Genomic DNA, 27,242 nt, shown 5'->3' with positions numbered 1-27,242 from the left:
CATTTGTTCATTTATTTCTGCCCCTTATTTTTCCTGCAGTTCACAGGCTTCGGCCTGCTGACATTAAAGTTGTAGCAGCAATGGGAGACTCTTTAACTGTAAGTATAAATTTTGGAAAGTACAAAGTAGGGTAATTGAGGCAACAAGAAAACCTTGCAACCATTTAAGAGACAGTGGAGGCTGTTATGGGGTCTATATCGCTTTCTCTCGATGGCTAACCTCATTTGGACTGTATGACCTTCTTTGCATTTGTCTTGTGAAATATGAATTCAATATTTTTCTGCTGTACTCACAGAGACCTCACAGCTGACTGGGTCATGGGTTCCCCTGCCGTTTCGCTTAAAGTTCTCCGAGCGCCTTGGGGCGTTTTTGCTACATTAAATGCGTTGTATAAATGCAAGCTGTTGTTGTAACAAACACAATAGGTTTCGTAGATCACAGCCAAGACAGCAAGTCTACAACAACAACAACTTTCACTTATATAGCACCGTTCGGATAGAAAAAAGCCCCAAAGCGCTTCATAGAGGTGTAATCATAATAGAAACTGAGCCAAAGAATGCACTATTAAGAGAGGTGATCTAAAGCTTGGTCGGAGAGGTGGGTTTTAAGGAAGTTGTAAAGGAGGAGAGGGAGGTGAATGAGAATTTAGGGAGGCAATTCCAGAGTGTGAGGCCTCGGCTTATGAAAGTAAGAGCGATGGGTGAGCAGAACTTGATGCAGGATAGGGTCTGGGCAGCAGAGTTACATATAAGCTGAAGTTTAAAGAACGTGGTGGATGGGAGGCCAGCTGGAAGAGTTGTCTGGAGGTAACCGGCATGGAGGAGGGTTTCGGCAGCAGATGGGATGCGGCAGGAGTGGAGACGGGCGATGTTAGTTGGAAGTGGGCGCACTTCACAATAGCGAGGAGATGGGTTTTGAAGTTCAGTTCGGTGCTGACTAGGATACTGAAGTTGCAAACTGGTTTAACCTGAAACAGTTGCCAGGGAGGTGGATGGAATCAATGATAAGGGAGCGGAGTTTGTGGCAAGGACCAAAGACATTGGCTTCGATCTTCCCAATGTTTAAAAATAGGAAATTGCGGCTCATCCGGGATTGGATGTTGGACCAGTTGTCTGACAACACAGGGGTAGTGATGGGGCCAAGAGAGGTGGTGGAGTGGTAGAGCTGGGTATAGTGGGGAAAAGCTGAGTCCTTTCTGTCTGTTACTCGAACTTATGGATTCTTCAGTAAAGTAACGTAGCAAAACAAGCTACTTGGCTAAAGAGCTCTGGAACATGGAGAAAATAGAAAAGAAAATGTTATTACGGTAATTCTAGTTACTCAACATAGACCACAAGCTCGATAGAATGGGTTGATCTATCAAAAAGAGACACGATTTGTTGGATTTTGTTCTATCTTTAATTATAATACAGAGTTGCACAGATCTTGAAAGCGAAACTGAAACTGAGTTGTCAGGGTTGATTAGCACAATTTGCTTTCAGCTCTGGAACCTTGGCTCAAACCCAGTCGAGACTGACGGAATGATGATCTCCTTTCTCTGCTGGCTGTGAGGCCCCTTAAAATTAGTTTAAGCTGTCGCAGCCCAACCCAATTCCCTGTAAGTGCTGGCCCACTGCATACAGTTGCCCAGTTCTTTGCTAGTTTGCTCGTAAAAGGTAATGTTTCACAGCGACGCAATGTGAAGTTGTTGCATTAGAGAAAGTTAGAGCATTCATACTACCATTCTGTTCAAAATAATCTACAATCTCAGTCAGGCATATTTTAAACTCCTATGCAGTCCCAGTGTTAGTGCCGTGGAATAGTTACTGCACTAAATATCCTTTGGTTGAAGGTTTAACTCAAACAATGGACGTGAAGTCATAGTCATTGTAAGAATCTAATTTTTTTAAATATTTAGGTTGCATTTGGAGCCCGGGCAAAGAATTTGTTTGAACTGCGAATTCAGTATCAAGGCGTTTCATGGAGGTAAGAATTTCGAAAGGCTCTGTTACCACAAAGACACGTTAAACACAGACATAGGGAGTGAAGCAGCCTCGTAGTGTGTCCTTTCAAATAAAAAAACTAGAATTAAATTCAATTTGTTTAGGTTAACCTTTTGAATGATTCACTGGTCAGGACTCAATAGTCTATAATGCCAACAATAATTTATTACTTTTTTTTTGCAGCATTGGTGGTGACAAATCACTTGAGACTGTGACTACTTTTCCTAGTAAGTCTTTGCCTTGGAACTGCCGTTGTGATTGTCTTCCTCAGTCGACCCTTGTTGCATTGTATATTATTGAGATGATCAAATCTCCATGGGACACAATGGCTTAGAAATTCGGGTCCGGCCAATATTGGGCAGTGTGGGGGAGGGGAGGGGTTGTGGGGCCGGGGGAGGGGGATGGTAGGGCGGCAGTGGTATGATCCCTGAGCTGGAATGGTGAGGCCCAAAGCCCCCACCTCCCCTCCGATATTGGGCCTCGGGCCTCATTTCCATGAAGCGGGCAAACTGTGGAGAGTAAGAGGCAGCTCGCCTGGTGAAGTGTCGGTTAAGTTTGGGTCGCTGCAGCCCTCAGGTAAGTGAGGATGGGGGGGTGCGACCAGGGTAGGGGGGTGATCGCTGGCTAGGGGGTGGGGAGGGGTGGGGGTTAAGTAGCCACGAGGGTTGGGAAATAGGTGACCTTGAGGGGGCCAGAGGTGCTTGGCAGCTGGGGGGAGGTTGGTAGTCGGGGGGAAGGGGTAAATCGGTAACCTGGAGAGGGGTGCTTGGTGGCTGGGGGGGTGGGGGGAGGTGGGGATCTGTAGCCGGATCGGCGGTAGCCCATGTTCTTTTAATGTGGGGAGAGAAGGAGCACTCCTGTACCCAGGGGATGTGCTGGAAACAGGTGTTAGGCTGTTTGCATATGCAAATATGGGGCCTCACACTTATTTGTAGGATCCTTAAAGAGACCTCTGGAGGCTGCCATTAGAAAGGTAGGTTTCATTTTTTTAAACTTCCCTTATTGTGGAGCCAAGAGGAGCTCGGCCCCCTCCCTGATTGCATCCCATCACTTCCGGACTCTCCATCACTTCCGGACTCTCTTTACGATCTTGGCCAGTGTCGGAGCCAGATGATCTTGATGCGTCCTGGAACTGTCGCGCTGCCTCTGGGCCTTTTGATACCTTTGCTTTATGGAGTTGTTGACAGAATGTCAGCCCTGATTGACACTACCTATGTGTGAACAATGTAACTCAAGCCTGGTTTTCTCCTCCGACAGAAATGTAAACAAGAAGTGCTCTGCTACCTATGGAGGGTCCAAGGCCCACCTAGTGGTGGCTTCCATGGGGGAGCGGGGGGGGGGCGCTCTGGAGGCAGAGCTGCCCCTGATAGCTTGTGTCTGGTTGCTCTGTACCGAGTTCAGCCCATCAGTACAGTCCGGTCAGGTGTCTGCCGACCTTTCCCAGCCATTGGGGGAACCAGAACCAGAAACAAAATCCTGCATCACAGCGTAAGAGCAGCCACGTGTGAGCAGTCCAAATGGGTATTGGAACCCTGAGGAACTGCTCCTTTGTCTTTAAAACAGTTCTGTAATATAAGCAGGCCGTCACTGTGTGTAGCTTATGAGGCACTTTAATACAGTTCAGCCAGCAGCAACATCGCATTATGCTGCATTTAGAAATCTAAATGACCCGGGTCTTGATCTGACCCACTTTTTTGTGGGCCCTGTGAGCTGTTGCTGGATTCACTTCTGACCCACTTGTAAAGTCTGTGGGTTGTGCAGTTAATTACGACACAGACTTCAGGAGTAACATACAACAGGACTTTACTATTCGAAGGTCAGGGCGAATCTGCCCTATAAATCATGCCACAGCACTTATATACCGGTGTGGTCACCGTCGGTATTACCGTATACAGAAGCCAAACAAGTAGTGCCACACCTAAAATAGTTCTCTTAAAGGTGAACGGTTACATACAATAGTCTCTTAAAGGTAGACGGTTACATACACTACAATCCTCCCTTTTTAGCTTACAACATACGTATTCCCCATTAACATAATATATATTCAACTTCATGTAAAACAATTTACAGATATAGTCTCTGCGGAAAACAGTTCACAGGTTCAGTCTCTGTGGGAACAGTTCACAGATTCAGTCTCTGGTCTTGACTCGGTCCGAACAACATCTCTGCGGTGTAGCCGGTTCACATTGCTAGCGTGACTCATCCAATAGTCTTTCCCTTGACGTAACAGCTTGAACTTCCGTCCTGCTGAACCAGCAGTGCTGACTTTTACAAACAGCTGGACTGCCTTAGTAATTTTTCCCTACTTTCCCATTAGAAGTGATAATGATTTAGATGGTTATCATCTTCGGCTTCGTCTTTTCCTTTTTTGCTTCTTGGAGACTCTCGGGGCTCCCTTCTCAGCTGCCAGCTGTAGCGCCACCATCTCCCTATGTTCCTTAGACTTTAAGTGCTTCATCCTGATTTCTGCACTTTGGGAGTTTTCATCACAAGCTGGGCAGACCAAGTCCTCGTAATATTCCATGTCACTCAACAGGTCATGGTAATATTCGGTGTCATCCTGAGCTAGTCTAGCGAGAGGGCCTGCTACTTCTTCCTTACCCAACTGGACGTTAGCCGACTGTTGTTCCCTCCCTAGACATCTTTCCTGAAGGGACTTCTTCATGCGTTCATAGTCATCCCGCTCTTCCTGGGTTTCCTGCAAATCCTTCACTAAGGACCTCATTTGTGATTTCAATACTTCCCCTTCCATCGGGGATTGATTGATCGGGCTATTCAATCCTTCTACTGGAGCAGCTGTTTCAACATTCTGTTGTTCACATAGACGTGATTCAGCGTACTTTTGGCATCCCAGTAAAATCTGTGTTGCAACCTCAGCTATTTCCATAACTTTTGAGAGCTCCGAACTCCTTCCCTTTGAAGATTGAAACTCGTGTTCAGATTGTTCCCATTGCAGAGTCTTGTCCCTCAGCATATGAAGGAGTTGGCTGACCGTTAACTCTTCCACGGGAACACTGTGGATCAGAGCCTTCTCCATTTCATCCACCTTTTCCTCCAATGCTTTCACCTTCTTTTCCTCTTGTACTTTGGCTTTCAGCGCTCGGAGAAGTTGCGCCTTGATGCTCTCTAGCTCATGTTCAGGGGCCATTCTTACAGTCTCTGTGTTTCTTACAGTTTCCTTTTCTTCCACTGAAAGGATTCCCAGTTGAATCTGTTCTTCAAATTGTTGAACCTCGGTCATTGCCGCCTCATATTTGTCTTGGGTTTCCTTCAATATTTTTATGAGTTCTTGGACATCTTGTCTTTCATGTTCTGCCATGTCTTTCACCTCTAATTTCTCATCTATGGATGGAACTTCTACCGATGAGTCTGTCTTGGCCTTGAGCTCATCAAGAATTTCCTGCAGCCTTTGGACTTCTTGCTCATGTTCAACCTTTAGTTGCTCATATGCTTCTACTGAAACTAGCTTTTTGGAGGTTGCCGAGTTAACCCCCTCCAGAATTATAGCCTGGGCCTGTTCATACTGTTCTTTCAACTTCTCACACTCTGCTTGTAAGGAGTCGTAGAGAAGAACTGGAATAAAATCCTGGCTTCCTGAAGATTCCTCTTCATTTGCTTCTTTCGGAATTTTCTGTTGGAGTTCAGCCAAGGCTGCTATGCTATCTGCCTCTCGAAGTCTCACTGCCATCAAATCTTCTTTATTCTTGCAGTCTATCTCAGCCATTTTCCCTTTACTTTCATTTAACTGAGTGAGTAGTCCCTTATTCTGGGCTGAGAGATATTGCACCTTCTCCTGTAGACCATTGCACTCCTTCTCTGCTCGACATAGCTGGTTACTGCTGATTTGGTTCTGTGTTTCAAGTTCCAACATCCTTTGCTTAGCTTCTTTCAGTTTCGCCCCTATAAGCTCCTCTTGCAACATGGCCACATTATTCTCATCAGGTAAAGAAGCGTTTCTCTTTTCTATGTCCAAGATTTTTTTCTGCATCTCTTTAAGTGCACATTGCGATTCAGCTTCTCTTAACCTTGCCTGCACTAGCTCCGTCTCCAATTGCAGGACAAAATCTTCAGTGTAGCGTGGTTTGCCTTTATGCTGTATCTCTAGATCATGCAAATATTCTAACTCCTGAACATCATAAGGGAGATTTGATCGGTAATTGGTCACGATGGCTCTATGGTCGCTCTCTGCTTGAGCCAGCAGGTTCTGTTGTCTTTCCAGACTCTCCCATTCGGTGTCATAGAACTTTTTCATTGTTTTCATCTCTTGTACGAGACGGTAACTCAATTGTTCTAATTGTTGTCATACTTTGAGATAACGTTGAGTTCGAGCCCGGTGTTCCTCCGTAATGCATATGTCTGTAACTTGAACAGACTCAGAATTCTCTGTCTTTATACACGCCATCGTTTTTCCAACCTTAGTCAGTGAGTTCATGTTAACCTTGTTTTTCATACTTGGGCTGGACTTATCGGCTTCCGGCTCAGAGTCTGAGCTGCTTGTCTGCACCGAGCCCTCACTCGTCATTGCTTGTAGGTAGTGCCATTCCATGTCTATTTTCTTGATCCACTCCCGTCCTAGAAGTGGTGGTCCTCCCTCAGGTAGTACGTATAAGTTCATTCTTGGGTGTTCTTTACCCCTATCTCTCACCTTGACTCTTATCTTTCCCATGGGGTATACTTTATGCCCCGTGTATGTCTGCAATACGAACTTGGTATCTCTTAAGGGTATATGTGAGAATAGCCTGTGGTAATCCCTTCGATTTATGACTGATACAGCTGATCCAGTGTCCAACTCCATTTTCACTTGGACTCCAGCTATTTTTAGCATGACCCAGATAGTTTGTAGGTCAGCTTCCTTACTCACATTATGAATTCTCAGACTACCCAGCTCCTGGCCGTTTGGGTCTGAGTCTGAATTCTGTTCGTCTGAACTCTTCTCAGCCACCTTGTGTACCTTGTTGTACTTTTCCTGTGATGGCTTCCTTTGGTTGTTGGTCTTCTTCCCTGACCGGCATACCTTAGCGATGTGACCCAGTTTGCCACATTTCCTACATTCCTGGTTCTTAAACCAGCATTGGTTCTGATCGTGTGTTGTCTTCCCACAGCGATAGCATTTTGTTATACTTGAGGTAATTTGGTCCACACCGAGTGCCGCTGCATTTCCGCAGTTCCTTTCGCTGCGGCTTCGTGCGATGCTGCTATAAGGACAGCCCTGTCAAGTGTAAGGTCGTTCTCTTCGAGTAGTCGCTTTTGCGTCCCTTCCTTGGACAGTCCGCATACGAACTTGTCTCGCAATGCCTCTGTCAGATTCCCTTCAAACTGGCAGTATTTCGCTAGTCTACGCAGTTCGACCAAGTATTCCGCGTTGCTTTCGTCTTTCCGTTGCGTTCTCGCATAGAATTTGAATCGTTCAGCCAACATCAACGGTGTGGGGTTCAAGTGATCCTTCAGAACAGCCACTATCTCATCGAAAGTCTGATCCGCCGGTTTAGCTGGTGATAGTAGATGCTTCAAGAGCCCGTATGTCTTTGCGCCCATCGAGTTTAGCAAGGTTATAGCTTTGTCGTCTTCTTCTATTTTGTTGGCCTCACAATAGATCTCAATGCGTTCCACGTACGTGGCCCAGTCTTCTATCTCTGAATTAAAATCGTTGATGTTACCACGCTTAGGCATCTTCCTCTCTTTGGGAACAACACAAGTATTTCTTTAAATTATTATTTCTTTTTTTTTTTCTCTAAGATGGCGGTTTTCCCGCGAAAATGGCGGTTTCCCGCTCTTATCTTCTCTCCCCACCCACTTCAATGGCGGTTTCCCGCTTCTGTCTTCTTCCCCGCCTAATGGCGGCTTCCCGCGTTTCTTCCCTGGCGGGAGGGGTACACTTTCCCCCACGGGCGACGGCCGCTGGCTTTCAGGTTCACAGCCTGCGCGTCGGCTTCAAGGCTTTCCCTTTTTTTTTTTTAATTTTATGGCAGGGCGACCGGCTCTGGGTACCCCGTTGACGGCGAACAGGTTCAGCCGCTGGGCTGGCTCTCGCACAGTTCCCCTTGCTCGGCTCTGTCTCTCTCCCGCTCGTTCGGCTCTACCGGCGCTGGGTACACCCCGTTGACGGAGGACAGTTCAGCCGCTGGACTGGCTCTCGCACAGTTCCCCTTGCTCGGCTCTGCCTCTCTCCCGCTCGCTCTGCTCTACCGGCGCTGGTTACACCCCGTTGACGGAGGACAGTTCAGCCGCTGGACTGGCTCTCGCGCAGTCTCTCTTGGTCGGCTCTGCCTCTCCCGCTCGCTCGGACCCCAATCGCGCCTCCCAGCCCTCTCGCAGTCCGGTGCTTCTCTCCCCGGCTGCGGCTGAATTTCTCTCTTCCCGCGCCTACGCTCCCGGTCGCAGCGCTTCGTGGCTTCGGTCACCGCCCGGCTTTTCCCGCCGGTCGCGGTCTCTCACGACGCCGTTGGACCCGATTTTTTTTCCGGCTCCTTTTCCCCCTCGACCGTGGTCGAGTGCCCAGCCCTTATCCTCCGGCTATTCTTTTCACTTTCCCTTACTCACAGTCACCGTGGCAGAAGGGACAGTCAGTGCCTGTTGCTGATGGAAGTTTTTGTCGCTAAAGTCTTCCTCCTTTCTATTGCTGCAGCCTTGAGTTTTCTCCCAGCCGAATGACGAGGGCGGTTGCCTCTTTTCGACGCTCTTTCGTTGCTTGAAAATATTGTTGCCGCAGGGTACGATCGGACTCGTCGCCACTGTAAAGTCTGTGGGTTGTGCAGTTAATTACGACACAGACTTCAGGAGTAACATACAACAGGACTTTACTATTCGAAGGTCAGGGCGAATCTGCCCAATAAGTCATGCCACAGCACTTATATACCGGTGTGGTCACCGTCGGTATTACCGTATACAGAAGCCAAACAAGTAGTGCCACACCTAAAATAGTTCTCTTAAAGGTGAACGGTTACATACAATAGTCTCTTAAAGGTAGACGGTTACATACACTACACCACTAACGGCACAGCTTACTCAGATTGAAATGGAGACATGTAATGGCTCATTACAACAACAAAAACAACAACAACGTGCATATATATAGCGCCTTTAAAGTAGTAAAACATCACATGCTTCACAGGAGCGTTATCAATCAAAACTTGACACTGAGTCACATAAGGAGATACGAGGGCAGGTGACCAAAAGCTTGGTCAGAGGTAGGTTTTAAGGAGCGTCTTAAAGGAGGAGAGAGATGTAGAGAGGCAGAGATTTAGGAAGGGATTTCCAGAGCTTAGGGCTGAAGGCACAGCTGCCAATGGTGGAGCGATGAAAATCTGGGTTGTGCAAGAGGCCAGAATTGGAGGATATCTGGGAGAGTTGTAGGGCTGGAGGAGATTACAGAGATAGCGAGGCCATGGAGGGATTTGAAAACAAGGAAGAGAATTTTAAAATCGAGGTGTTGCTGGAGCGGGAGCCAATGTAGATCAGCAAGCCAAGGGGTGATGGGTGAACGGGACTTAGAATCATAGAATGGTTACAGCACAGAAGGAAGCCATTCGGCCTGTCGAGCCCGTGCCGGCTCTCTGCAGGAGCACTTCAGCTAGTCCCACTCACCGCTCTTTCCCCGTAGCCCTTCAAATGTTTTTCCTTCAGGTAATTTTCCAATTCCCTTTTGAAAGCCACGATTGAATCTGCCTCCACCACCCTTTCAGGCAGTGAATTCCAGATCCTAACCACTTGCTGCGTAAAAAAGTTTTCCCTCATGTTGCCTTTGGATCTTCTGCAAATCACATTAAATTTGTGTCCTCTGGTTCACGACCCGTCCGCCAATGGGAACAATTTGGGGGGAAAATTCAGTTGGTAGCGCCACCCGTTAGCGCCTTAAGAGGGCCCTAAGTGGGGCGCAAACCAACTAGCGCCCGGGCGCGGCACTGCCCACGCCTCCCGCAAAATTCAGCAGGAGGTTAGTGGTGGCGCTAACCGGTAGCACTGCGCCGCTGGCGATGACATCATTGGTGTGCGCAGCGCCCCGCTCATGCCCCGGCCGCAATCTTCGGGAGCGCCCCCTGATTTACCGCCGGACGCTATGTCCGACAGGGTCAGGGGGGCGTACCTGCGGCCGGGGAGGTGCAATTTAAAGGCGAGGTGCGGGGCGGCCATTTTTGTTGCCTGCCAGCACCTGCCTGCGCTCCCGTCCCCGGCCTCCTGAACCCCCCCCCCCCCCGCAGAGTGCCGACTGCGCTCCAAGAGCCCGGCACTTCTCTTGGGTGCCGGGCTCTTTTGCCCGCACTCCCGATCCCCGGGGGCCCAGCTGGGCCCCAGGTCGCGCTGCACAAGGCCCCTCCCCTTTAAGACGGGGAGGAAGGCCTACAATACCGCAGCGCAACGTGCCGCAGCGTGTGGCGCTGTAGCACGTAGCACCACGATATTCACTTGCAGCGCCCCAAAAGGGATGCGGGGCGCTTCCAGTAGCGCCCCGCTTCCTCTTGGGGCGCAACCACTCAATTTCCGGCGCGGGGGCGCTAATTTTTCTGGGGTGTTACTTATAGCACCCCGGCGAAGTTAGCGCCTCAATTGGAGCGCTACTCAATTTTTAGCCCTATTTCTCTATCTACTCTGTCTAGACCCCTCATGATTTTGAACACCTCTATCAAATCTCCTCTCAACCTTCTCTGCTCCAAGGAGAACAACCCCAGCCCCTCTAGTCTAGCCATGTAACTAAAGTCCCTCATTCCTGGAATCATTCTTATAAATATTTTGTGCACCCTCTCTAAGGCCTTCACATCCTTCCAAAAGTGCGGTGCCCAGAATTGGACACAATAATCCAGTTGAGGCCGGACCAGTGTTTTATAGAAGTTCATCATAACTTCCTTGCTTTTGTACTCTAGGGGCTGGATTTTGCTACGGGGGCGGGTTGGAGGTGGGAAACCCACATTCGGGCTTGTTGTCCCGCCTCCATGGAGATGTGGCCAACCCACTGGATTTTCCTCTGATTGACCTTGTTGAGCCCGCCCTGTGGGCTCAGCAGGCCAATTAAGGGCCACCCGGCAACAGGTGACGTCAGAGATTGACATTTCATCTGTCAAAAGCTTTTGGCAGATGAAAGATCAGTGTTTAACAGCTGTTTGAAGCTGTCAAGCACTGAAAAACTGCTAATTCAGCCTCAGTCCTTTCTCAGGATAACTTTAAAATCATTTTGCTGCAGAAACCAAGAAGCTGATCTTTTTTTAAAAATTGGAGCTTCTGTGGTTCTTGCAGCCGACTCCCAACACCGGAATGCAGGACTCCTGTAAAGGTAAGTAAAAGTAAGTTAAACTTATTTAAACACTTTAAACACTTGCAAAACACTTACCTTTGCACTCCTGCACCCCTCACTCACCTGAACACTGGGCATCTCGACCCCTCCAAGACCTCAGACCCACGTCCCGCCTCGAAAAATTTTCGTGGTTTGGAGCTGTCGGGAAGCCCACAAACCAGCAATAAAAATCACGAATAGGCAAAAAACTACCTGTTAACTACCTGTTAACAGGCAGTTTAATTGCCTTTAATCCCTTCCCGCCTCTGGGAGTCGGGTTCCAGCACTTGTCGGCAACCCGACTCCTATGAAATTGACATGGAGGCGGGTTGGAGGCGGGATGGGGTCGGGACCCCCGGATCTCCGATTTTTATCGCCCACACGCCTCCAACCCGACTCCAGGGGCTTAGGAAAATCCAGCCCTATGCCTCTATTTGTAAAGCCCAGGATCCTGTATGCTTTTTTAACCACTTTCTCAACCTGCCCTGCCACCTTCAACAATTAGTGCACATATACCCCCAAGTCTCTCTGTTCATGCACCCCCTTTAGAATCGTACCCTTTAGTTTATATTGCCTCTCCTCATTCTTCCTACCAAAATGTATCACTTTGCACTTCTCTGAGTTAAATTTCATCTGCCACGTGTCTGCCCATTCCACGAGCCTGTCTGTCTTCCTAAAGTCTATCACTGTCCTCCACACTGTTCACTATACTTCCAAGTTTTGTATCATCTGCAAATTTTGAAATTGTGCCCTGTACACCCAAGTCTAAGTCATTAATATATATCAAGAAAAGCAGTGGTCCTAGAACCGACCCCTGGGGAACACCACTTTATACCTTCCTCCAGTCCGAAAAACAACCGTTCACCACTACTCTCTGTTTCCTGTCACTTAGCCAATTTCGTATCCATGCTGTCACTGTCCCTTTTATTCCATGGGTTTCAACTTTGCTGCAAGCCTATTATGTGGCACTTTATCAAACGCCTTTTGGAAGTCCATGTACACGTCAACCATATTGACATCATCAACCCTCTCTGTTACCTCATCAAAAAACTTGATCAAGTTAGTTAAACACGATTTGCCTTTAACAAATCTGTGCTGGCTTTCCTTAATTAATCCACACTTGTCCAGGTGACTGTTAATTTTGTCCTGGATGATCCTTTCTAAAAGCTTCCCCACTACCGAGGTTAAACTGTAGTTGCTGGGTTTAGCTTTATCCTTCTAAGGATAATGGGTAAGCCATTTAGGACAGAGATGAGGAGGAATTTCTTCACCCAGAGAGTGGTGAACCTGTGGAATTCTCTACCACAGAAGGCAATAGAGGCCAATTCATTAAATATATTCAAGAAGGAGTTGGATATATTTCTTAAGGCTAAAGGGATCAAGGGGTATGGGGAGAAGGCAGGGACCGGGTACTGAATTTGGATGATCAGCCATGATCTCATTGAATGGCGGAGCAGGCTCGAGGGGCCGAATGGCCTACTCCTGCTCCTATCTTCTATGTTATACCCTTGGTGCATGTTAGCATATGGGCAGCAGGGTTTGGATGAGCTCAAGTTTACAGAGGATGCAAGGTGCGAGGCCGGCAATGAGAGAATTGGAAAAGTCGAGTCTAGAGGTAACACTGTGCTTATGGGGTCAGTGGTAGTGGTCAGTGTCAGGGCTCAATGGTAGCACTGACACCTCTGAGTTAGAACGTTGTGGGTTTAAGTCCCATTCTAGAGACTTGAGCAGATAATCCAGGCTTAAACTGCAGTGCAGTACTGTGGGAATGCTGTACTGTCAGAGGTGCCATCTTTCAGATGAGACGTTAAACCGAGTCCCCGTCTGCCCTCTCAGGTGGGCCTAAGAGATCCCATGACACGATTTTGAAGAACAACAGAGGACTTCTCCCTGGTGTCCTGGCTAATATTTTTCCTTCAACCAACATCATTAAAACAGATTATCAGGTCATTATCACATTGCTGTTTGTGAAAGCTTGTTGTGCACGAATTGGCTGCTGAGTGACTACACTCCAAAAGTATTTCATTGGCTGTAAAGTGCTTTGGGATGTCAACTCCTGATGTCTTTCATTTCTTTCTCATGTGCATAAAATGAGCCTCCGTATTACTCAATTAGCATCCTAAGGGCCTACAGACAGTGGTGGCTGATGAGTTATAACAAACAGGCTGAAGCAAGGTCTGGGGGTTGCTGAGGAACCGCTCTCCTGAAGCTGGATTTCCCACCGACAGTCCTAATTTTCTGATGTGTTTTTTTTTCCTTTCTCAGATGTATTGAAGAAGTTTAATCCAAATATCTATGGCTTTGCCACTGGAATTGGACAATGGAAAAGTAAATTCAATGTGGCTGTTGCAGGGTCAAAGGCCAAGTGAGTACGGGGATTTTCAACTTTGGCCCACAATGGGCTTTCACCGCGCTCGCCCAAAGCCACAGTTGGTGAGGGCCTACCAGTTTTATAGATTTGTGCTTCATTTACCAGTGATCTGCAGCATTCCCTCAGGAACCGACGGTTAGGCTGCTCAACGCCCAGTACAACTGAGACCGGCATGCACATTGGTATATTAAAATTGGGTGCAAGATCCCTCCTGGAGACAAGGCAGCCGAGAAACTTCCTTTGATGTTCTTGCTCCTGCGGGAGTCCAGGCCTGTGGGAGTCCAAATCCACCATTCTACTGGCTAGGATTGCCAACAGATGGAAGGGTCGTGGATTTTCAGCCTGATATTCCCAGCTGTAGAGCCATCAACCTGACTAGTTCAAATATTGACCTAGAATATAAAGGGGAGGTGGTTTATAAATGTAATTTTATAACTTGTTTTTTCCCCCCCCTGTTTCTGCAGTGATATGCCAAAGCAGGCTCATACCCTGATTCAGCTGATGAAGAACAGTTCGGTAAGTGTCTGTGGTGAGATACAGGTCTGTTGATACAGGTCTGTTGTGGAGGTGTTTTGCTGCTGTTCAGTACTGCCACCTAGAGGGCTGCAGAGAAACAGACTGCCCATAATCCCAAGCAATTTTGACTCCCGGAATGTCTGAGATGGGATGTAATACTGGAGTGACAACTGCAGTGAACCCACATTGAACAATCGCAGACATCCCTAATTCCTAAATTTTATCTAATATGTGGACCATTTCTGGTTTGGACGTGTCCATTCTGAATTCTTCTGGGTCCTAATGCCCATATATTTCTGACCTGCCCCACTTCTTAGAATCATAAAATGATACAGCACAAAAGGAGGCCATTCGGCCGATCGAGCTTGTGCAGGCTCTTTGAAAGAGCTAGCCAATTAGTCCCACTCCCCTGCCCTTTTCTCATAGCCCTGCAAGATTTTCCCCTTTAAGTATTTACCCGATTCCCTTTCGAAAGTCATTATTGAATACTCTTCTGGGTCTGGGTCAAAGTGCACTTGTATGGACATTAGGTGAGGACTGGATTGAACTTGGCTGTGACCCCACATCCCGTGAAGAATAGCTTACCGACGCTCGCTGGTGAGGCTCACACATGAAGAATGGTAGGTTGGGGGCAAGTTAGTCGAAGACAAGCTGGACAGCAGCAGCAAGGAGCCATCGTTTTCAAAGAGAAGAGGGAAAGGAGTGGATGAGGAGAAAAAGTTCCCCTGTTGAAAGAATGCTGAATGGAGATGAGAAAGCCTAGAACTGTTAGTGGGAGAGAAAAATAACATTTCAATAAAAATTGTATTTTTTTTTGTACAGAAAATCAATTTCGAGCAGGACTGGAAAGTAATCACCCTTTTCATCGGAGCCAATGACCTCTGCGAGTACTGTATGAATAAGGTGGAGCTTTTCATTCTCATTTAAATTTTTATTCAGTTTGATAACTTGTTCTATTTTACAATTCAAAAGATCCATGAGCCAGAGAATTCTCCTTACCAAATGATTCCGTTTTTGGATTCGCGCTAGCATTCCTGCCTCTGAGCCAGACAAGTGGAGACTAGAACACGGTCTCTAATTACTGGGTTGACATCCAGTGGGATACTTGCGTTCGGACAGCGTGGCCACTGGCTCAGTGGTAGTATTGCCACCTCTGAGTCAGCAGGGTTTGTTCAGGCCCCACTCCAGACAGTCCTGGTGAGTGTCGGTTCTGAATACTGGGTTGATGCCCAGCGGAGGTACTTGTGTCCGATGGGCGGGGGTGCCTCCCCTCCTCCTCCACTCGTAAAGGGGCTCTTTATCTTTTGTTGCAGCCCACCTAGGAGAAGGTACTCGGAAGATAAAAACCACAGGCAAGGCGATGGGAAACCACCTCAGCTGCTCTGCCCTATAAGTAGCTCCCGAATCTCATGTGTGAGGCTTGAGTTAAGTCCTGTCCCAGGGCAGAACACTACTTTGGGCTTTTGCTGACAACCCAGCGAACCTTTGCTGATACTGTGGCAGAGCCACCAAGGGACTCTTATATGGATGTACATAATTGCCTTTAACAGAGTGAATCGGTACCTGTATTTGTTTGCTGTATGTAAATAGCGCGGTCTCTGTAAGATGTAGACCAAACGCGATGACGTCATCACGCAGGTCACGTGACGTTCCCAACGGCGGGAAACGTGATGACGTCGTGACGTCAGGCGGAGAAGCTTTCGATATCAGTCCTCGTGGAGCCAGCCTTGAGCAAACACCTGTTGATTAGTTCTCTTGCGTTTTAATTGTTACTTCCACCAGTTTGCATTAAACATCGTTTAATTATCAGACTGACTCGACCTCAGTACTTCAGATAGGAATTTAGCGATTCCTACAATACCCCATTTATTGCTCCGCATCCATAAGAGTGGTGATGGTTTAACTTCTCCTGTGGCTATTCTGGGGTTGTGTTCTCTCTCTGCTGTTTTTAGCAAGTCTGCATAGTGTCTGACTGAGATATTTAACAGAGGCAGTAACCTAGTTTAAATAAAACAGATTAACCTTGGCATTTAAATAGCACAGACAGGAACTCATGCAAACGTAGAGTCATAGAATGGTTAAAGCACAGAACCAGGCCATTCGGCCCGTCGAGCCTGTGCCAGCTCTCTGCAAGAGCACTTCAGCTAGTCCCACTCCCCCGCCCTTTCTCCATAGCCCTGCAAAGTTTTTTCCTTCAGGTACTTATCCAACTCCCTTTTGAAAGCCACAATTGAATCTGCCTCCACCACCCTTTCAGGCAGTGCATTCCAGATCCTAACCACTCACTGCGTAAAAAAGATTTTCCTCATGTCGCCTTTGGTTCTTTTGCCATTCACCTTAAATCTGTCTCCTCTGGTTCTCGACCCTTGCGCCAATGGGAACAGTTTCTCTCTATCTACTCTGTCTAGACCCCTCGTGATTTTGAACACCTCTATCAAATCTCCTCTCAACCTTCTCTGCTCTAAGAAGAACAACCCCAGCTTCTCCAGTCTATCCATGCAACTGAAGTCCCTCATCCCTGGAACCATCCTTGTAAATCTTTTCTGCACCCTCTCAAAAGCCTTCACATTCTTCCTAAAGTGCGGTGCCCAGAATTGGACACAATACTCCAGTTGAGGCTGAACCAGTGTTTTATAAAGGTTCATCATAACTTCCTTGCTTTTGTACTCTATGGCCTAGAAATTCAGTGGTGTTAGCGCCCACTTAGCACCTAAAGAGGTCTTTTGCGCTGGCGCTGTTGGTAGCCTGGAATTCAGTGTAGCGCAAATGGTGGCGTTAGCCGGTAGCGCTGCGCTGGCACCAATGATGTCATCGGTGTGCGCAGCGCCCCGGTTCCAACGCGATGCCGGCCCGACGCCCAAATTCAGTTACCGCCGCCTCTCCCGTAGCGGGTGCAAAGAGCGTTTGTAAAACGGGGCCTTGCAGCTCCGAGAGGCCGGGGCGTAAAGGTGGAGGTGCGGCCGGCCGCTTTCCCGGCGGCCGCTTGGCCGCACCTTCCTCCCCAGACTCCCACACCACCCCCCCCGCGGCATTGGTCTCTGACCCCCGCGAGCCCAGCACTTCTCCGTGGTGCCGGGCTCATTTGCTGGGGGAATCCAGCGGCGATCTCACGGCTGCAGGCAGCTCCTCCTTAAGAGAAGGAGGAGGCCTGCAGTACCCCAGCCTGCCGCACCGCATCGGGTGGCGCTGCGGCAGCTGGACGCCTGAAATTGACTTTCAGCGCCCCAAGCGGAGGCGGCAAAACCCTGCAATAGCGCCCGCCTCCGTCTTGGGGCGCTGCAACTGAATTTCAGGCGGGCGCTACGGGAATCCGGGCGTGCGCTAACTTTCGGGCGCTAAAGACCTGGCGCGGCGATAGCGAATTTCTAGGCCTATACCTCTATTTATGAAGCCCAGGATCATGTATGTTTTTTTAACTGCTTTCTCAACCTGCCCTGCCACCTTCATCGATTTGTGCACATATACCCCCAGGTCTCTCTGTTCATGCACCCGCTTTAGAATTGTACCCTTTACTTTATATTGCCTCTCCTCATTCTTTCTACCAAAATGTATCACTTTGCACTTTTCTGCGTTAAATTTCATCTGCCACGTGTCCGCCCATTCCAACAGCCTGTTTATGTCTTCTTAAAATCTATCACTATCCTCCTCACTGTTCACTATACATCCAAGTTTTGTGTCATCTGCAAATTTTGAAATTGTGCCCTGTACACCCAAGTCTAAATCATTAATATATATCAAGAAAAGCAGTGGTCCTAGTACCAACCCCTGGGTAACACCACTGTATACCTTCCTCCAGTCTGAAAAACAACTGTTCACCACTACTCTCTGTTTCCTGTCACTTAGCCAATTTTGCATCCATGCTGCCACTGTCCCTTTTATTCCATGGGCTTCAACTTTGCTGGCGAGCCTATTATGTGGCACTTTATCAACCACCTTTTGGAAGTCCATATACACCACATCAACCGCATTGCCCTCATCAACCCTCTCTGTCACCTCATCAAAAAACTCAATCAAGTTAGTCAAACATGATTTGCCTTCAACAAATCCATGCTGGCTTTCCTTAATTAATCCATACTTGTCCAAGTGACTGTTAATTTTGTCCCGGATTATCGTTTCTAAAAGCTTCCCCGCTGCCGAGGTTAAACTAACTGGCCTTTAGTTGCTGGGTTTATCTTTACACTCTTTTTCGAACATTTGCAATTCTCCAGTCCTCTGGCACCACCCGCGTATCCAAGGAGGATTGGAAGATTATGGCCAGTACCTTTGCAATTTCCTTTACTTCCCTCAGCATCCTAGGATGTATCCCATCCAGTCCTGGTGACTTATCTACTTTGAGATAGAGGATCAGCCATGATCATATTGAATGGCAGAGCAGGCTCGAAGGGCTGAATGGCCTACTCCTGCTCCTATTTTTTTCTAAGTACAGCCAGCCTTTCTAGTAGCTCCTCCTTATCAATTTTTATCCCATCCAGTATCTCAACTACCTCCTCTTTCACTGTGACTTTGGCAGCATCTTCTTCCTTGGTGAAGACAGATGCAAAGTACTTATTCAGTACCTCAGCCATGCCCTCTGCCTTCCTGCGTAGGTCTCCATTTAGGTCCCTAATTGGCCCCACCCATCCTCTTACTATCTGTTTACTATTTATATGCCTATAGAAGACTTTTGGATTCCCTTTTATGTTAGCTGCCAATCTTGACACTGCCCTCGACCGTGTCAGTTCTATCTCCCGCACTTCTGCCCTCACCCCTGCCCCTCCCTCCCGGAACCACGATAGGGTTCCCCTTGTCCTCACCTTTCACCCCACCAGCCTCCACATTCAACGGATCATCCTTCGGCATTTCCGCTACCTCCAAAGTGATCCCACCACCAAACGCATCTTCCCCTCCCCTCCCCTTTCAGCATTCTGCAGGGACCGCTCCCTCCGAGACACCCTAGTCCACTCCTCTATCACCCCAAACAGCCCTTCCTCTTCGCCTGGCACCTTCCCGTGCAAGCGGAGGAGATGTAACACCTGCCCCTATACCTCCCCCCTTCCCACTGTCCAGGGCCCCAAACACCCCTTCCAGGTGAAACAGCAATTTACTTGTACTTCTCGCAATCTAGTATACTGTATTCGCTGCTCATGATGCGGTCTCCTCTACATTGGGGAGACCAAACGCAGATTGGGTGACCGCTTTGCGGAACACCTCCGTTCAGTCCGTAAGGGTGACCCCGAGCTTCCGGTCGCCTGTCATTTTAATTCACCGCTCCATTCCCACTCGGACCTCACCGTCCTTGGCCTCTTGTATTGTTCCACGGAAGCTCAACGTAAACTCGAGGAACAGCACCTCATCTTCCGATTAGGCAGTCTGCAGCCTTCCGGACTCAATATCGAGTTCAACAATTTCAGATCATAAGCTCGGCCCCCATTTCATTTTCTCTTGTAATTGTTCCACTCCTTTTCCACCCCCCCTTTCCTTTTGTTTCTCTCTCACACCTGGCAGCTATCTTTTGCCCTGCCAGTACACTTTACACCTAATCCCAACCTATTACCATCTCGTCTAGCTTCTAATCTCTTTTACTTCTTTTGTTTCTTTTATTCTTTTGTCCGATCGCAGCCCTGCCTCCGATCTAGTTTCTTTTCTTTCCAGTTTTGAAGAAGGGTCCAACCCGAAACGTCAACTCAAATTTCTCTCCACGGATGTTGCCTGACCTGCTGAGTTTTTCCAGCATTTTCTGTTGTTATTTCGGATTTCCAACATCTGCAGTATTTTGCTATCAATCTTTTTGCCCTTCTTATTTCCTTTTTCACTTCCCCTCTGAACTTTCTATATTCAGCCTGTTTCTCACTTGTGTTCTCAACCTGACATCTGTCATACGCCCGCTTTTTCTGCTTCATCTTACTCTCTATTTCTTTCGTCATCCAGGGAGCTTTGGCTTTGGTTGCCCTATCTTTTCCCCTCGTGGGAATGTACCTCGACTGTACCCGAACCATCTCATATTTAAAGGCAGCCCATTGTTCGATTACAGTTTTGCCTGCCAATCTTTGATTCCAATTTACCCGGGCCAGATCCATTCTCAACCCACTGAAATTGGCTTTCCTCCAACTAAGTATTTTTACTGTCCTTTTCCATATCTAGTCTAAACCTTATGATACTGTGATCACTATTCCCTAAATATTCCCCGACTGACACTTGCTCCACTTGACCCGCCTCTGTCCCCAGAACCAGATCCAACAATGCCTCCTTCCTCATTGGGCCGGAAACGTACTGATCAAGAAAGTTCTCCTGAACACACTTCACATTTACTTCACACCAGCCCTGCACGGGCTTTCTTGATGGGACATTTTTTTTACTGCACTAAAATGAGATTCTTGCTTAGAGTGGAACCTAATTATCCCATTCTTGATTATCTGCAAAAAAACTGCATGGAAACCAGGGTTAGTTTTGCATAAACCAGCTAAACTGCAATTGAGTGTCTTTAATTGAACTTTTACAGACCCTGGGTTCTTGATTCAGCAGGGTAAGCTCACCCCACGCCTCCTAATTCAAATTTGATCAATACAAAAATGATTGGATTATTCACAGAATCATAGAAGGAGGCCATTCAGTGTCTGTGCTGGCTCTTTGAACGAGCAGCCATGCTTTGTCCCACATCCCCCGCCTTTTGTCCATAACAATATAAGTTCCTCCTCATCAAGGAGCCGTCCAACTCCCTTTAAAATTATTGATGGAATCAGCTTCCACCACCTTTTCAGGTACAGCGTTCCAGATCCCCACAATTCTCTCAGTGAAAAAATTTCTCCATCAATTTAATTATCTTTTAGCAAAAAACAACTTTGGATTATCGTAAATAGATTGTAACCTGTAGCGTCAGCCTTGCATTAGCGGTAGCCCTCGTGTCTCCGAGTCAGGAGATTATGGGTTTAAGCTCCATTCCAGGACTTGAATGCATGATTTAGGCTGACACTTCAATGCAGTATTTTGAGGGAGTGTTACATTGTTGGAGGTGCTGTCTTTTGAATGAGATGTTAAACTGAGGCCCAGGCTTCCCTCTCGGGTGGATGTAAAAGATCCCACAGCACTATTTGAAGAAGCCCCATCAAGAAAACCCATCCAGGATTGGTGTAAAGTACGTGTAAAACAGCTGTGAATTCTCCTCCTGTCTCTCAACTGACAACATTAAAAATAAATGAACTGGTCACTCATCTCATTTGGTGTCTGTGGGGCCTGGCTGGGCACAAATCAGTTGCCACATTTGCCTCCAAAACAATAGGGACTGCACTTCAAAAGTAATTCATTGGTTGAGAAGTGCTTTGGGATGTCCTAAGAACATGAGCGGCACTATATAAATGCAGCTTCTTTCTTCCTGTAATCTCGATGTGTGGTATCGGCTAGAAATTAGTCTCCAAACAGCTCTATATTGAGCTTTTGATGATGAGACCAGCAGGAATAGGGCTTCAGGTAGGAGTCGGAGCCGCCAGCATTTTTCTCAGAAATATTTCATTTTGGAAACGGAAGAACATAAGGGCAAGTTTTCATCTTCAGCACTCCCAGCGTAGAGCTTCACACGCTGAGATTGTACACAGAGAATTCAACGTGCAGTGTTGATGAATAAAAAAAAAAACAATTAAAAGCTCAAGGAAACCTGTTCAAAACACAGCTGTTGGGCTTGTGAAGGATAAACCAGCTTTCCATCAAATGTGACAAAAGACACATGTCTGTGTCCGCTTGATTTCCTAGTCCAGATTCCTCCTCATCACCGTAACGGGAAGGTAGCAATATTCCTGTTGGTCTTCACATGACTCCTAATTCTTACCATTCTTCTTTTCCAGGAGGCCAATTCTGCAGACAATTACATGAAACATATTCAGGAGGCGCTGGATATATTGCACAAACAGGTAAAGGGTGGAATGAAATTTGACCCCAGACCTTTGCTGCTCTGAATGAACCAGAGATGTAAGGAAATGGCCTGAATTGACCCTGTCTCTGATATTTCCCCATCTACCTGTAGGCACAGTGCCTACAGCCAGAGGGAAAACACAGCCATAAGCACATTCCCTGCCAATTCATTAACATAGGATGCCAGTATGCCAATGCATATGCCACTGGGTAGCCTTTACCTGAAAGGCAAACATGATGGCGACTTGCAATTGGCAATTCAAGGATCGAATTCTGCCTGACAATCACATCAAAATGATTACAAGACCCCTTTAAATCCATTGCTCTGTTGTGTCTACCCTACCCTTGTGTTATGAAACTCCTACTCCCCACCCCCACCCCCATAACTAAATACCATCTAAACGATGTGAGACATTTTTAAGCAGGCTGCCTCAGAACTCTATCCAAACCCCGAGAAAGACCTGCGCAGGCGGCCTGGATATTGCACGTAGCTCCCCAATGTATGTTAATGGTCAATATGTTTGATGGATTTTCTCTGCAGGTGCGACTGTACAGAGGTATTGCTGACTGAAGCTGACTCTGCAAATCTTCAGTCTTGGCACTAGCAGCCCGCAAATGGCAATGAAAAATGCCTTTGATACCATCTCCAAATGTTACTGGCTGCAGAATATTTAAAGTAAAATGCAGCAAAACCATTTAATAGACAAGCATATTTTTTTCAATTAATATTGATATGCTGAAGAGGTGTTACATTCCTAATGCATATGCACCAGATTTCCCTGAACAAAACCAGACAGGGCTCTACTTTTCCTGCATTCCATTTAACCTTGTTTTGTTCCAGGGAAGTTATTTTTAACTTTTCTTAATTCAAATCTGATTGATCATTCTCAGACTGCTGATTCCATTCCAAGGCCAAGAGTGACAGGAAAGGACACTGTTTACTCTCCGTAAATACACTTTCATTTTAGAATCTCTTGCAGCATGTGCTGTTTATTAAATAACAACAGAAAATACTGGATACACTCAGCAGGTCAGGCAGCATCCGTGGAGAGAGAAAAACAGAGTTAACGTTTCTGGTCGACGACCCTTCGTCAGAACTGGAAAAAGTTCGAGATGTAACAGATTTTTAAGCAAGTGTAGGGGCAGGGAAAGGGGGGAGGGGAGGAAAGAACAAAAGGGAAGGCCTGTGATAGGGTGGAAGGCAGGAGAGATTAAAAGACAAAGGGGATGATGGTGCAAGGCAAAGGAGATGGTAATGGAACAAGTTAAGAAACAAAAGATGAGTCTAGATGAGGTGTAAATGGCAATGGCAGAATCATCAACAGCTGCCATGTGAGAGAGAAACAAAAATTTAAACATTGGGGCCGAGGTTATAGTCTGAAATTGTTGAACTCGATGCTGAGTCCAGAAGACTGTAAAGTGCCGAATCGAAAGATGAGGTGCTGTTCCTCGAGCTTACGTTGAGCTTCATTGGAACAGTGTAAGAGGCCGAGGGCAGTGAGGTCTGAGTGGGAGTGGAGCGGAGAATTAAAGTGACAAGTGACCAGAAGCTCGAGGTCACTCTTATGGACTGAACGGAGGAGTTCCGCAAATCGGTCACCCAATCTGCGTTTGGTCTCCCCAATGTAGAGGAGACTGCATCGTGAGCAGCGAGTACAGTATACTAAATTGCAAGAAGTACAAGTAAATCGCTGTTTCACCTGGAAGGAGTGTTTGGGGCCCTGGACAGTGGGAAGGGAGGAGGTAAACCGGCAGGTGTTGCATCTCCTGCGCTTGCACGGGAAGGTGCCGTGGGAAGGGAAAGGGGTGTTGGGGGTGATTGAGGAGTGGACCAGGGTGTCACGGAGGGAGCGGTCCCTTCGGAATGCTGAAAGGGGAGGTGAGGGGAAGATGTGTTTGGTGGTGGGTCACACTGGAGGTGGCGCAAATGGTGGAGGATGATCCGTTGAATGTGGTGGCTGGTGGGGTGAAAGGTGAGAACAAGGGGATCCCTATCGTGGTTCTGGGAGGGAGGGGAAGGGGTGAGAGCAAAAGTGCAGGAAATAGAATGGACACAGTCAAGGGCCATGTCAACCACAGTAGAGGGCAATCCTCGGTTGAGGAAAAAGGAAGACATGTCGGAAGCACTGGTATGGAAGGTGGCATTGTCAGAACAGATGCAGCAGAGATGGAGAAACTGGGAGAATGGAATAGAGTCCTTACAGGAAGCGGGGTGGAAGGAAGTGTAGTCCAGGTAGCTGTGGGAATCAGTGGGCTTATAGTGAATGTTTGTCAATAGCCTATCCCCAGAAATGGAGACAGAGAAGTCGAGGAAGGGAAGGGAAAAGTCGGAGATGGACTATGTGAAGGTGAGGGAAGGGTGGAAATTGGAAGCGAAGTGAATGAAATTTTCTAGTTCAGGGCAAGAGCAGGAAACGGCACCGATACAGTCATCAGTGTACCGGAAAAAGAGCTGAGGGAATAGGATATCCTACAAAAAAACAGGCATATCTAGGGCCCATATGGGGTTCCCATAGCAACACCAGCCATGTGCTGTTTATTGCTGTTTTACAATAAGGAGGACGACTGTAAAGTGACTATGTCGAGGTCTGGCGTGGTGGGATAGCCCATTGCACTCACCCCTTGGACCTACTGACCGCTGGCTGCAAGAGTTCTAGAAGATGCCACAAGTTTGTTATATTAGTGCAAACCAAAATATTTGCAGCCTGTACTAATACAATAATGACATTAATGTTTGCCGTTCCAAAATGCTGGTGGCAGTCGTGAGCTGTGGTCTTGTGACAATCAATCTAATTTTCAGGGTTTAAAACAACTGCAATCAGCTCACTGGAATAAGCTGCGTAGGATGGTTTTAAAACTTGTTATTTCTCCTCTGAAACATTTCCCCTTTAAATACTCAGGTACCAAGAGCTTTTATAAACATGCTGCAAATAATTGAGATGAATGGTCTTCGAAGAATAAAAAAGAACACAGTCGGTTGTGCATTGCTTCAGAAGTAAGTGGTTACATTTTTTTTAACCTGAAGTAGGGTGTTGTTGTAGCACTGGTAGAAGAATAAGGCATTGAGCAGTTATGCTAATGACTCTCGCAACAGCCCACACGACAAACAGCAGGAATTCAGCGAGCAGCAAGTCAGCTTTTCAGTTTTAAAGCGTTTTGCCATGAAATAAATCTGTGGTCATGTATTTCTTAAGGCTAAAGGGATCAAGGGATATGGGGAGAAAGCAGGGACAGGGTACTGAATTTGGATGATCAGCCATGATCACATTGAATGGCGGAGCAGGCTCGAAGGGCCGAATGGCCTACTCCAGCTCCTATCTTCTATGTTTTTAAGACCACAAACCATTTGGTATTCTATTTATGCATCCAGAGTGACATGAAAGTAGGATGGTGTTGGTTGATTACATTGGTGCTGCTGTGGTCTGTTGACAGTTTGACAGAATGTTATAGTCTGGGATAGTACAGCTGACTATTCATATTGCCCCGCAAAAATGTGGAATGACAGGGAGGAGAGAGAGAGGCCAAACAGTAAGAATGAAAGCGGGAGAGTCGCAGCGAGGCAAGAAGGAGGGAGATGGGGAAGGGAGATGTCAAGTGAGAAATGGAAAGGACCAGAAATGAGATACAAGTCAGGAGGAAGATGGCGAGCATAAGTAGCAGAAATAAGCTGTAAGAGGAGAGGAATGAGTTAGGAGAGAGAGAGACATGTCGGGAGCGAAATTGGGAGAACCAAGTTGCGAGACAGCATGAGAAGAAAGACAGGCAGAGGGAAAGAGATAAAGAACATCAGATACGAGTGAAATAAGACAGAAGAGTGTGACAAAAAGCTGAGAGTGAGGGAGAAGCAAACAGTGAGAGAAACTACCTTGCTGAGTTGAGAAGAGCTGAACGATCTATAGACGCTGTACATAAGAACATAAGAAATAGGAGCAGGAGTAGGCCAATCGGCCCCTCGAGCCTGCTCCGCCATTCAATAAGATCATGGCTGATCTGATCCTAACCGCCAATCCACTATCACAGAACCATCTCCTGAATCTAACAGAATTAGACACACAAAATAGGAGCAGGATCAGGCTAAACGGCCCCTGGGCCCGCTCCGCTACCCACAGGGCCATGACCGATCCGAACCTAGACTCATGTCCAAATTCCTGCCCGCTCCCCGTAACCCTTAATTCCCTTTACTTCTAGGAAACTGTCTATTTCTGTTTTAAATTTATGTAATGATGTAGCTTCTACAGCTTTTTGGGGCAGCATATTCCATGGACCTACCACCCTCTGAGTGAAGTAGTTCCTCCTCATCTCAGTTTTGAAAGAGCAGCCCCTTATTCTAAGACTATGCCCCCTAGTTCTAGTTTCACCCATCATTGGGAACATCCTCCCCGCATCCACCCGATCCAACCCCTTCACAATCTTATATGTTTCAATAAGATCGCTTCTGATTCTTCTGAACTCCAATGAGTAGAGTTCCAATCTACTCAACCTCTCCTCATATGTGCATCCCCTCATCCCCGGGATTAACCGAGTGAACCTTCTTTGTACTGACTTAAGAGCAAGTATGTCCTTTCTTAAGTATGGACACCAAAACTGTACGCAATATTCCAGGTGCGGTCTCACCAATACCTTGTACAACTGAAGCAATACCTCCCTATTTTTATATTCTATCCCCCTAGCAATGAAAGCCAACATTCCATTGGCCTTCTTAATCACTTGCTGCACCTGCATACTAACTTTTTGAGTTTCGTGCACCAGGACCCCCAGATCCCTTTGTACTTCAGTACTTTCCAGTTTCTTGCCATTAAGATAATAACTTGCTCTACGATTTTTCCTGCCAAAGTGCATAACCTCACACTTTCCAGTATTGTATTCCATCTGCCAAATCTCTGCCCACTTACTTAGCCTGTCTATGTCCCCTTGCAGGTTTTTTATGTCCTCCTCACTCACTACTTTCCCTCCCATCTTAGTATCATCTGCAAACTTTGATATGTTACACTCGGTCCCCTCCTCCAAATCGTTAATATAGATTGTAAAGAGTTGGGGACCCAGCACTGACCCCTGTGGAACACCACTAGTCACTGACTGGCCTTTCCTTACTTTCTGCAACACTGTCGGCATGTTTCTATGGCAGCTCAAATAAGTCATTGTATTCATAGAATCATAGAAAGTTACGGCACGGAAGGAGGTCATTTCGGCTCATTGTGTCCGCACCGGCCAACAAAGAGCTATCCAG

General features: G+C 47.1%; 1 protein-coding gene across 1 annotated transcript in view; it reads left to right on the top strand.

Moving 5' to 3' along the window:
• plb1 (phospholipase B1) overlaps window positions 1-27,242 on the top strand; it is a 207,006-nt gene that overhangs the window by 165,227 nt on the left and 14,537 nt on the right. Inside the window, exons 45-52 of the mRNA XM_085997907.1 lie at window positions 40-98; window positions 1,898-1,965; window positions 2,166-2,209; window positions 13,513-13,612; window positions 14,083-14,134; window positions 14,957-15,037; window positions 21,949-22,014; window positions 24,916-25,010. Of these exons, the coding sequence (XP_085854033.1) occupies window positions 40-98; window positions 1,898-1,965; window positions 2,166-2,209; window positions 13,513-13,612; window positions 14,083-14,134; window positions 14,957-15,037; window positions 21,949-22,014; window positions 24,916-25,010 (565 nt within the window). The remainder of the gene's footprint in view (window positions 1-39; window positions 99-1,897; window positions 1,966-2,165; window positions 2,210-13,512; window positions 13,613-14,082; window positions 14,135-14,956; window positions 15,038-21,948; window positions 22,015-24,915; window positions 25,011-27,242) is intronic.

Source organism: Somniosus microcephalus, chromosome 9 (genome assembly GCF_052327205.1).
Source record: "Somniosus microcephalus isolate GS21.2 chromosome 9, FLI_Smic_1.0, whole genome shotgun sequence".
Classification (NCBI taxonomy): Eukaryota; Metazoa; Chordata; class Chondrichthyes; order Squaliformes; family Somniosidae; genus Somniosus; species Somniosus microcephalus.
The sequence above is the reverse complement of the archived record's forward strand: the minus strand, read 5'-3'. Positions and strand labels throughout refer to the sequence as shown.